At 35.7% G+C, this 12391-nt stretch overlaps 1 protein-coding gene across 1 annotated transcript in view; it reads left to right on the top strand.

Annotated features, from left to right (window-relative positions):
- Window positions 1-12391, top strand: part of FANCM (FA complementation group M) — a 46448-nt gene that overhangs the window by 18580 nt on the left and 15477 nt on the right. Inside the window, exons 10-13 of the mRNA XM_032208612.1 lie at window positions 364-570; window positions 2274-2505; window positions 5609-5766; window positions 7005-7157. Of these exons, the coding sequence (XP_032064503.1) occupies window positions 364-570; window positions 2274-2505; window positions 5609-5766; window positions 7005-7157 (750 nt within the window). The remainder of the gene's footprint in view (window positions 1-363; window positions 571-2273; window positions 2506-5608; window positions 5767-7004; window positions 7158-12391) is intronic.

Genomic DNA, 12391 nt, shown 5'->3' with positions numbered 1-12391 from the left:
CTGGGGGGATGAGGGAAGACAAAAATACCCCAATTTTGGTGAAAAACAGCCCATTTTTCACAAAAATGGGATGTGGGGCGGGGTTTTGGGAGGCCAAAAATGGTTGTATTCGGTGTATAAGATGCACCAACATTTCCACCCTCATTTAGGGGTGGAAAGGTGCGTCTTATACACCGAATACCTTAATGCCATTTTTAATACCTTTCTCTACCTTGAGAGGTACACAATCCTCAGTTCTCTGTATCTCATGCATATTTCAAATTCTTCGATATCTACTGATCTCATAGTATTTCCTTGCTACATGGATTTCTTTTCTTAAGAACTACCAGAATCAAGCTAAAACTTGTTTACATTTTTCTTTAGGTAGTGAAGCATTTCCGGGAGGGCGGCTACAACACATTGGTCTCCACATGTGTAGGAGAAGAAGGCTTGGATATTGGAGAAGTAGATCTCATCATTTGTTTTGATGCTCAAAAAAGTCCGATTCGTCTTGTGCAGCGAATGGGCCGAACTGGACGCAAACGGCATGGGCGTATTGTTGTCATTCTTTCTGAAGGAAGGGAAGAGCGAGTAAGATGAGACTCCAAACTCAAGTTTTGCTCACTGTCTAACAAATTTTAGGCATAGGGATTTTGGTGTTTTACTTTTTTCCAAAAACTCCATTCAAATCCTAGGTTTTGCCACCAAATGAAGTTGAAAGAAAGTAATAGCTGAACTAGCAGATCCTGGCACTGCCCTAGTGGTGATAGCACTTAGACTTATATACTGCTTTACACTGCTTTACAGCCCTCTCTAAACGGTTTAGAGAGTCAGCCTATTGCCTCCAACAAGCTGGGTTCTCATTTTGCCGACCTTGGAAGGATGAAAGGCGGAGTCGCCCTTGAGCCTTGTGAGATTTGAACTGTCAAATTGCAGGCAGCCGGCAGTCAGCAGAAGTAACCTGCAGTACTGCACTCTAACCACTGCGCCACCATGGCTCACAGTGATGGTTCTGATGTTAGCAGTAGTATGTTTGAAGGACTTGGGACAGGGGTTGTTGCTGGAGGCACATAGGGTTATATCCAGAAAACCTATTTCCATTGGTCTAGTGCCATGATGGAAAACCAATGGCATTGCTGAATTGCCGGTGTTGGGATGGCCCACCTCCCGCCAGCCAGCTGATCTTTGGGTGTCTGTTGCACATGTGTGCATGTATGTGCATGTACATGTTTATGCATGTGCATGTTTGCGTACCTTTCAGTTTGAGCATGCACAGTTTGGGCACTCGGTATCTAAAAGGTTCGCCATCACTGATCTAGTGGTTAAGGCACAAAACTAGAAACCAGGAGACCATGAGTTCTAGTCCTGCCTTAGGCACAAATCTGACTGGTTGACTTTGGGCCAGTCACTCACAACCCACCTCACAGGGTTGTTGTTATGGGGAAAATAGAAGGAGAAAGGAGTATTGGGTATATTCACCATCTTGAGTTATGTATAGAAATAATAAAGGTGGGATAAAAATAAATAGATTAACAGGAGGAATGTTATTTATTTTAATAATATTAGTTCAGTAAAAGTGGGAGAGGTGATTTGACCTTTTTTTCCCTTTAGGCAAGAATAAAGAGAGGTACATAAAATAAGAACATCATTATCAGATTTCTAAAACTATGAATTGGAGTCAAGTAATTGTGGACAGCATGATCTTTAACAACATGTTGGTGGAGTCAAAATTATGCTGCTGTTCTTTTGCTCTGCTCCAATAAATCCTGACTACCTTACATTAATGATACTTTCTTTTTGCATTATGTTTCTTCAGTCAATAAGCTTTATGGAGTTCCTGGTCATGGTTTAATCTTTTATAATTGCATACATCATAGAACATTTTAAGGGCTATTGTATTAAATGGCCATTTAGTAAAAATGTTAACATGGGTTTAATTAAGACTATTTGCTAGGCCAACACTTTCCTTTATCTATATAAATTCAATGAATAGATATTAAAAATCACCAGAACATTATCAAACATGGGGTAATAGTGGGAGGACATAATCTGAATTCTGCAAATAAGTTCTGACATGACAGGTTTTAAAAATATTATCAAATCACTTTGTAGATTGAAAAATAGGATATTTTTGTGGCATTTGTTTGCATGTGAAAAACAGCAAAGTGGTTGATAATGAGCCAATATCCAGAGGAATCATAGTAAACAAGTGTAAATCATATTTGTGAATGAGTAAACTAGGAACAGATAAAAAGTTTTACTAAAAACGTGCCAATTCTCTCTCTCTTTTGTAGATTTACAACCAAAGCCAATCCAACAGGAAAAATCTTCTGAAAACTCTTTCTAAAAATAAAGGCCTCCATTTGTACCAGCACAGCCCACGTATGATTCCAGACAGCCTGAACCCCAAAATGCACCGTATGCTGATTACACCTCCAGAGAAAGAGCCAGACACCTCCACAGCCTGCTCAAAGAAGAAAGGCCTCATTTTGGGGCGAAATAATTTTCTCAGTTTTGCCAATGCAGGTAAGCAGGGAGGATAGCTGCTGAGTTCGCGTTGCCACGCAAACAAAAACTGTCTTTCACATACAGGAAGGTTGCCCAGTCTAACTGATTGGCAGATTCATGGTCAACAAGTGTTCTTTCACTCTTTGTATAGTCAACAAGATTCATTGCCAAAAATACTGTGATGGCTGTTTATTTAAATAATTTAAATATTTTTCCAAAGGCTGGCTAGTCTAGAGACAAGAAGAACAAGGGGGGACATGATAGCAGTATTCCAGTATTTGAGAGGAGAGAGTCAATTTATTTTCCCAAGCAACAGAGGGCAGGACAAGAAACAATGGATGGGAACTAATCAATAAGAGAAGCAACCTGGAATTATGGAGAAACCTCCTAACAGTGAGCACAATCAACCAGTGGAACAGCTTTCCTTTAGAAGTTGTAGGTGCTTCATCACTGGAGGCTTTTAAGAAGATCCTGGACAGCCACTACAGCCACTTTTCTGGAATGGTATAAGGTCTCCTCCTTGACGAGGGCATTGGACTAGAAGTCCTCTAGCTCTATTCTGAATTAATTAATTCAGAAATTTGAGGTGGTTCAGCGGGCATTGATTCTGCATATATAGGATTTGGTATCTATTTTAGAAATAGGCCAGAACTATAAAGATTCTGTCTCCCTCTCCCTCCCTCTGTCCCTTTCTCTCTTTCTTTTTCTCTTTTTTTGGGTGGTGGTGGTGGTGGAATGGCAACAGAGGATATCAGAGTAATATCATTGCATGTCCTTGGAGCGTGAATCATCACTCGTTTCAGCAATCTAATAATTCTCCCTCCCTCCCTCTCCCCCCTCTGTGTGTGTGTGTGTGTGTGTGTGCATGTGTATAATTATGTGCATATGATTTTCCATGAACGTGGATGAGTATGATAAAATAGAACTATATGTGAGCCTGAAAAAATGCCACAGTAGCTCAAATCAGACTCATAATGGAGCAACATCTTTTTTCAGGCTCAAACACAAACTTTTTTTTTTTTTTAAAGATCCTTGTTTTAATGAATAGCAGAGAGATACTGTGTTCATGTAAGTCCCAAAGTACTATTTCTAAATTATTTCAAAGCATACACAGCCCTCTATGGTACTGCTTCCACTGCTCATTAGATCTAAAGTTTATAAACTGAATCTGATCCATTTATTTGTCTGGTCAAAAACACCATTATTTAAAAGACCTGCTTATGGCTAAATTGGCTGGGAAGATAAAAGCAGCTGTTGGTTTTTTTATAGTGATTTTTTTCAGAGCTTGTGAGAAGGAAAAATGCCAATATTTTTTAAAATCATAAAACAGAAAGTGCTTTGAAAAATTTATTTAGGTTGGATGCTTATAGCAAATGGTCAAGTAATAAAACGTACTTAAGTCACTCAGCTTGTTTCTAGAGAGTTTTCCCTAGCAAACGAAGAAACCTCAATCAATTGAGGTTGCTATATTACCAACCAAAGACACGAAGAAAGAGAGAATATGATTGTAACAATTCACAGTTCTCCCTCACAGGATCCATCATAGAACATACCTGGTATACCTGGGTAATAATCTGAATATGGCCTATAATGATGCTACCATATTTCCCTGAAAATAAGATAGGGTCTTATTTTCTTTTGGACCCCCTCCTCCTGAAATAAGCACATGGCCTTATTTTCGGGGAGGTCTTATTATTTTTGAGCTGCAGCAGGCAGCGAGCATGGTTACCTCATGGCTGCTGCTGTGCCGCAATATTTTTGGGAAGGGCTTATTTTAGTGCATGCACTCAAAAGCCCAATTGGGCTTATTATCTGGGAGGTCTTATTTTCAGGGAAACAAGGTAAAAAAATGGAACACTTTTGGATTCTTCATATTTCTATATAAACATAACCTAAAACATGACCTATTCTCCTTAAAATTTCTAAAATAATGACCCAATTAAAAATGAGTCAAAAACATCATACTTGTTTATTTCTTTATTGAAGAAAATGATCAATCGCCTCAAACTTGTGGGTGGAAAGAGTGAACCTCTAAAATTATCAGTTCATTTGAAGGGGAAATTAGAGTCAGTTATTTCAATCAGTGGGATGTTAATTATTTAAAGAACAGAATTCTGGTTTTTCACTACTGAAATCTGAACCTCACAACACATATATCGAGAAGTGTTATTGCTTAAAGCTATGGTTCAAACAAAGAAATGGCCAAGAACTTCCAAAAACAGTTTCTGATGCTCACCAGATGGAAAACGTTACCAAACTATTTCCAAAAACCTTAGACTCCACCCAGTCCACAAATTGAGATCACACAATGAACAACATGTGTAATGCTCCAGGAGTTCTCAAAGAATCCCAGGATACCATTTAAGGTCCTAATGGCTTCACTTGCATTGGCAAATATGTGGGTTCATGATGCCACTATCAGGAGAACACTGAACAACAATGATGTGCATGGCAGGGTTGCAAAGAGAAAACCACAACTCTCTTAATAGGAACATTGCTGCCCATCCACTGTTTTTGTGAAATACCACTTGGGTAAGACATCTGGTTATTGGGAGAATGTTGTCTAGACAGATGAGACCAAAATATATTATTTTGTATTAATGAAAAGTGTTATGTTTGGCAAAAGGACAACACTGCATTCCTGTTGAAGAAACTTATACGTGTTAGTGCAGTATCCTGGTCTGGGCCTGCTTTGCTGCCTCTGGACCAGGATTGTTTGCCATCATTGATGGAACTATGAATTCTGAATTGTAGCAACACCCTCCAAAAGAAATGGTCAGGATCTCTAAACTAAACTCAAGGAAAAATGGGACATGCAGTAAGACAATGACCCAAAACACATAAATAACTAAATGATAGTTAAAGCAGAGAAAAGATGATGTTTTGCAAATCAAACTCCTGACTTTAGTGGAAGGAGATGAATCATACAAGAAAATCCACCATCATCCCTATACTGAAGCTGTTCTGTAAGGCGGAATGGACAAAGCCAAGCTGATTTGTAAGACTAATCTTTGGAAACGTTTAGTTGCAATTATTGATGTCCAAAGTACTGAAAGCAAAAGTTCACATACTTTTGCCACACACACACTAACTTTCTTCCTTCTCCACAAATATTTTCCAGGTACGAAGCAAGCCAGTCCAACTGACAGCTGGTGTCTTACAACTGAGGAATATGAAAAATGGGATAGACTATATAAAATAAAAGCTGGTGAAGGAATAAAAAAGCCAATAATGCCACGCAGTCAGTTTGTAACATTAGAATGCAAAGATACAAGAACAGTAAGTTAAACATAAACTTCAGGTTAATTTAATGTGGTCTGGCTGAAGATCATGAAAAAAAGTATTTAAGCCTGGAGAAAAATGTATTGAGGTATTGTTAACAGTAACTGATACGCTTTGATATAAATATAGAAAAGACATACATGTCTTTAACAATTATATTCATTATATTCAAATAGAACTTCACATTATTGGAGAAAATTCCAGATATTTAATACAAAATAAACAAAGGCAATAAATTGTGGCAATCAAATATATCAGACATGATCCTTAATAGATTATATCTGATCCTTCTTTTATTTGAATGTTGTCCATTTTATGTAGACTTCAGCTCTTAGAATTCACAGCCAGCATGGTCATTGCTAAGAATTCTTATATATTTGAAATGCACTTATTGGGGAAAGTTTGTATAGATATTCATCTTGAAAATAAATTAAAATTTAATTTACACAAGAGAGTGCTACAAAGCGCTTGTAAAAATATATAAATATTCCATTGTAGATCTCTACAGTAAATATTGATTCCCATCTAACAAATCAGAATTTCCTACAAATATACTGTTTTTTGTAATAGGCCAATGAAAGAATTCAGAACAATTTATCATAGTGGTTAAGGCAGCAGGTCATAAACTATGAGTTCTACTCTCACCTTACACATGAAACCAACTGGCTGACTTTGGGCCAGTCATTCTCTCAGAAAAAAAAGCAGCCAGACACTTTCAAAAATCTTGCCAAGGAAACAGCAGGAATTAAGAATCAAGACTTACTGAAAGGCACAAAACAGGGAGGAATGATATGGCTGCTATAACTAAATAAACCAAGGCTGTGATTTATATGTGTAAAATTAGAAATATTGTGGAATATGAGAAACAAATGCTTCAACATTCTCAGTTTGTTAACTAGTAAATTGGTGCTAAAAATAAAATGCTTGCTTATTGTATTAAAACAACCACATTTTTTTCTCATAAATAAGTTAATATTATTTTCTAATAGCAACAGCACTTAGACTTATATGAATGGAAGGCTGAGTTAACCTTGAGCCTGTCAGGATCAAACCCCTGGCAGTGAGCAGCGTCTTAGCCTGCAGTACTGCATTCTAACCACTGCGCCATCACGAACTCCTCAGCTCTAAATTAGTTCTAAGATAACTTTATCTTTAATTTGGATTATTCTTTTGATAAGCCTGAGCTGCAACTGGCATTGGTAGCATTCTATTTTCTTTGTGTTTTGAAATCTTAGGAATTGGAAACTGAAGAAGTTCATGAACTGTCGTTGACAGAATGGGCAGTCTGGCAGAACCGGCCTTTCCCTACCTATCTGGTGGATCATTCTGATCGTTGCTTCCACTTCATTAGTGTCATGGAGATGATAGAGCAAATGAGACATGAAGAGGTGGGTAAAACGGTTTTCTATTCTGGAGAGCCTTTATCTCCTTTCTAAGCTCCCACATGCATTTTATTGGGTTGTGACCAGGGTGGATAAAAAATTTAAATCAGATTTTAATTTTTAATTTTGTTTATACAGTCATATTGTCTTTGCAGCACATACATTTTTTACTTATCCATTGTGTTTCCTTTTACCTATACATATATATCTTATTTAACTATATTTATCTCTATATATGCATATTTTACATATCTTTTCTATTAATTCCATACATATCCTTTATATACATTTGATCATCTTATGTTTCTTATTTCATACTATTTTTATCTACAGTCTACTATCTTGTATTTCCCTCTCTTGTTAATTCTGCAATTTTGTGTTTGTTTTGTAGTTTCTTGATCTTTCTTCTTCTTTGTTAGTTTCCTATTTTTTCCCTCTTTCCTCAAATTTATTTTAATAAAATGCTTGTGGAGTAAAAATCTATCTAAAGATAGTTTTCTATTTAGTATACATTAATAATTTAGTTTATTCAGCATGAACTGGAGCTTAGTTATGTAGCATGAGGCTGTGTATTCTGCAATGTTTACATTTTTGGTAAACTCATTCAATGAATCCAAGCTCTGCAAACTGAGATAACATGCACTGCATTGAAGCATTCACACAATTTCACAGTAACCATGAGATAAATCATAAAACAAAGTTCAGGAATATTCCTTTATCCCATTGTTTTGCAAATCTATGCACACTACAAATTGCATGATTGTTTGAAGAGAAATGCATCTGTACCAGCAGGCTCTAAGTGTGAGGAGGAAGGGCAAGCAGTAAAAATGAAAGTGGAACCTCCTAAGCAGCTTATAAATATAATATTAAAGGGTACCTGTCATTTCAGACCCATCATGGCAGCGCCTGTTATGATGGGACTGTCGGTGAGTCAACAGTGGGTCAGAGGAGGAGCCGCTGAGGGACAGAGATGACAGTTGCTCTTTAAAAATTGATTTAAATCATGTTGATTTAAATCAAGTCTTTTTACTAGTTATTTAAATCGATTTAAATCAAATCCACCCTGTTTGTGACATAGGATTCTGGAATAGACAATATGCTGAAAGCATGTGTTACTTTGTATTTCTCTATGAATCTCTTATTCAACACAATAAACCAAAGAAGATTACGCCCTCTCTTTAAAAAGATGTTAAGAAACCTATTAAAAGCTTATTATTTTGCCTGATCTCATTGCTTAGTCAAAGTTTTCAGATAGCTAATTTTTTCACTAGAAATTAATTTGACTTTTCAGATAATGACTCATAAAGTTACTCATTGACTTTTAACTAGTTGTTAATTACATTGTGGATGAGAATGGGGAAAATAGTTTCCTAAAAAAAGCCACAACACTTCTATACTTTGTGAATTTCAGTGTTACCAAAACTGCAATGCAATTAGCACTTCAAGAAGAAAAAAAATAAAAAGAAAGAAAGAAGCATTTTTTTTTTAGGATTAAAGTTTAGGAAAGTACCTTGAATAAAAGACACCTCTAATATATTTTTCTCCAAGTTGTTAGACTTTTCTTTTGTCCGTGTATCCACTTTTATTATTTTCCATTTGCCAATGTTCTGATTTTTAGTTAACAGAATAACAGAGTTGGAAGGGACCTGGGAATTCTTCTAGTCCAACCCCTTGCTCAAGCAGGAAACCCCGTACAATTTCAGACAAATGGTTGTCCAATCTCTTCTTTAAAATCTCCAGTGCTGTTTAAGTTTTGTGATGGTCTTAGGATGTAGGTTCTAGAACTTGCATAAAACTGGGAATGCACTTCCATGTCCCTAAGAAGAAGTTTCTACTCACAAGTTAACAGTTAAGAAAAAAAAAACTAGGATGAAATTTCTTCCTGGTCATTTCCTGATGCTTAGGAAAAAGAACACAATAAAGGTATGAGTTAGAACATGGTATACCTTCTGTTTGGAAATGTTTAAGCTGAATTATAGTTGTTAAATCAGACACAATGTTGTAAAAAAAAGAAAACAGAACTGTGCAAGGTTTCATAGTTAATCTCCAAAAGATGCTGCAGAATGTCCAGGGGTGTGAATATAGCACTGTTACAGCAGCAATTATAAAAATAATAATAATAAAAAAAGAATGGCCCTAAATGAGAGAATGTTTTGTGAGTATTTATTTTCCTTTAGTCAGATAGATTCAGTACTGTTGAGTCTGAATCTCTAATATAAGCAAATATTACAGTAAAAGTGCTGTCAGTGACATGGGGATTTCACAGTAAACAGCGGATACAATAAGTACTGGACCTTGTCAAGATTTATTTCTGGAAGCATACTGAAGATTACCAATTCTTTATTGAACTAGAATGAGGATGTGGTGTACTTAGTATTTTGTCCTGTGACTGGTACTCCTTAACGATTTTCATGATGGCTTGGGGAACAGCACTCATAAAATTTATAGCTGATGCAAAACTCAAAGTAATTATTCTTTTAATAGAATTAGGTTATAGAAGTACACTGAAAGTACTAGAATGAAATTTAGTGGAGTTGTTCAAGGCAAAGTTATTAATGCAAAATAAATCTAGAAACACGACATGGGACATCTGGCTTGAGATTGTATGAAATTCCACGTATGTAGCTGAAATCAATCTAAATAATTTCAAAAAAACAAACAAACCCAATACAATATTCAACTGCATCAATAGAAGTATTGAGTTTCAGGGTTCTAATAGTTCATTCTGTTCTGCATTAGTCAGACGTGACCTCATATATTGTGTCCAGGGCACCATGCTTTAAGAAGAATTCAGGCAAATTGGAACAGATAAAAAGGTCAGTGAGACTGATGTAAGGATTAGATCTAAGTCTTATGAGAAAATGAGGGAACTGGGTAGAGGTAGCCTGGTGGAGAGTTTGAGAGGACATACAACTCTTCAAGTGCACAAAGGAGATTTCTGTGAGACGATGACATCTCGGTTTCCTATTATACTCTATAGAAGGCTATAGAGTATAATAGAATGATATATAGCTGTAGGGGGCAGCTCCCAGCTCAATGTTAGGAAAACCTAAGAGCAGTTTTGATAGTGGAACTATTTACTCTGAGGGATCCTTTGTTGGACGTGTTGAAGTAGAAACTAGATAGATACCTGACAGAATTTGGATGCCAGTAATGAACAGGAGATTTGATGATCGGTCCCTTCCCAACTTTCTTTTTCTATGGTTCTATAAGCCTTAGGCATGTGTTTAATTACATTGTATAGCACCTCTAAAATTGAATATTGAATTCTACTTCTAATGTGTCTTTGCTGTATATTGTACTTTTGATTTCCGCTATTCTCATGCTCCCATATTTCTTTGATTTAAATCTCAATAATGCTAAATGTCAGACCCTCATCCGACTATATCTCCAGCAGCTCAGATTAATATATACTATTATGTAGAAAAAATGACCTAAACTTTGATTTTGAATATGAACATACACTGCCTTTCATTGTGTGATTCATATATTATGATTCATTCATTGTGATTCAATCATAGGGAATATATATATAGTTAACTTAGTAATGGAAATAAACTGTGAGGAACTAAACAGATTTCCATTTTCTAGCAGACACACATTTCATTGATGACTAATTAAGATCACTATCATTATTTAAATGAACAGACAGAAAAATTTCTTATATAATTTACAAGCTGATGGAGGCGACTGTGAAGTTTTACATTTTCTGTTATTTTAAACCATTTTGGGAAATAAGCATAAATGTTTCTTAAAAAGTTTTTTTTTTTTAAATGAAGTACTGCAATCCAAAAAAATGTAGGAATGATCTTGCCATGGAACATTAAGTTGTTTCCTGGACAGCTAAGAAAATAAATCTTGTCAGTCTAATTCAGGAGGCAGCAACAACTGATGGGCTTTGTCTGAACTCAAATAACTAAGCAGGTTTTATCCTGGTTAGTAGCTGGAGATTATCATGGCATTTCAGACTTGGTAACTAGATTAATAGATGATAGATAGATAGATAGATAGATAGATAGATAGATAGATAGATAGATAGATAGATAGATAGATAGATAGATAGATAGACAGACAGACAGACAGACAGACAGACAGACAGACAGATAGATAATGGATGGATTTGGTGTGTGGGTGGAGAAAATAGCAAACTAATTCCATAGTGCGTGGTTACATCTGTTTAGTAATCTGGAGTCAAACTAAACTTGAAAGAGGTTTTTTTTGTACTATTTATAGAGATTTATTGAGACATTTTGAATAATAATAATTTAGAAAATAATTTTTAAAATGTACATCTATTACAAAATCCCACACTGCTTGGATCCACGCATGCACTATGCTGATACAATATGACTTCCTAGCTAGGTTCTTGGGAAGAAATTGATGTGTACGAAGGCCAACACCAGAACTGGCAGCTGTGATTTTACATTTTTGTGCATATCTCGTCCGACTCTCAACAAGTCTGGGGTTATGCTAATTGATGTGAAATTTAAGTATTCCTCTTTCAGAGAGTTGCCTTTTTATAACTTTACCTGATCTGTTAACTTATGTGCATTTAGGAATCTTAAATCATGGAAAGTTCTTTTTGATGTTAATGTACATATTAAGACCTGAAAATGTTATGAGAATATGGTAACAATACAGTTAATTCCTTCCTACTGGTTAAGATTAAATCAAAGAGTATCTGATTCACTTAAAATTTAGCTTCTAAAACAGAAACTTGTGAACAACACAAGTTTGCAATTTTTCTGAAGGTCCATGCTGGGCAAAAATCATCTCCAAAATATTTGTATATTAAAAGTCCTCCATGGTTATAATTTCCTGCTTATTTGAAATCTCTGCAATTAATTTTTGGAAAATCTCATCCTTGGCTGGATAAGTTGTAAAGGTCTTATGCTTAGCTGCATAAGACCCTTATAACTTACTTTAATGGACAGGGTACCTTATGGTCGTAATTCGGGGACTACATGTACTTTTATTAGTGTAACATGATGCAACTTCTCCATTTCTATTCTGATTTGTGACATTCAAACAGAAAAAGCAAATTAGCATGCTCAAGTTGATAGCATTAGCTTTGAATTTCAAACCAATTACTGTAGCTAAAATGATAGTGGGTTCATTGAATGAACCATAGTCTTCCTCTTTTCTATCAAATTCCATTCTGTAAAATAACAGCAATTTAGTGAATACCAATAATGTGGAAGTTAAAGAATGTAACTGTAAATTTCAGAATTAAAGAGGAT

The sequence above is a fragment of the Thamnophis elegans genome, chromosome 1, assembly GCF_009769535.1.
Source record: "Thamnophis elegans isolate rThaEle1 chromosome 1, rThaEle1.pri, whole genome shotgun sequence".
Taxonomy (NCBI): domain Eukaryota; kingdom Metazoa; phylum Chordata; class Lepidosauria; order Squamata; family Colubridae; genus Thamnophis; species Thamnophis elegans.
The sequence above is the reverse complement of the archived record's forward strand: the minus strand, read 5'-3'. Positions and strand labels throughout refer to the sequence as shown.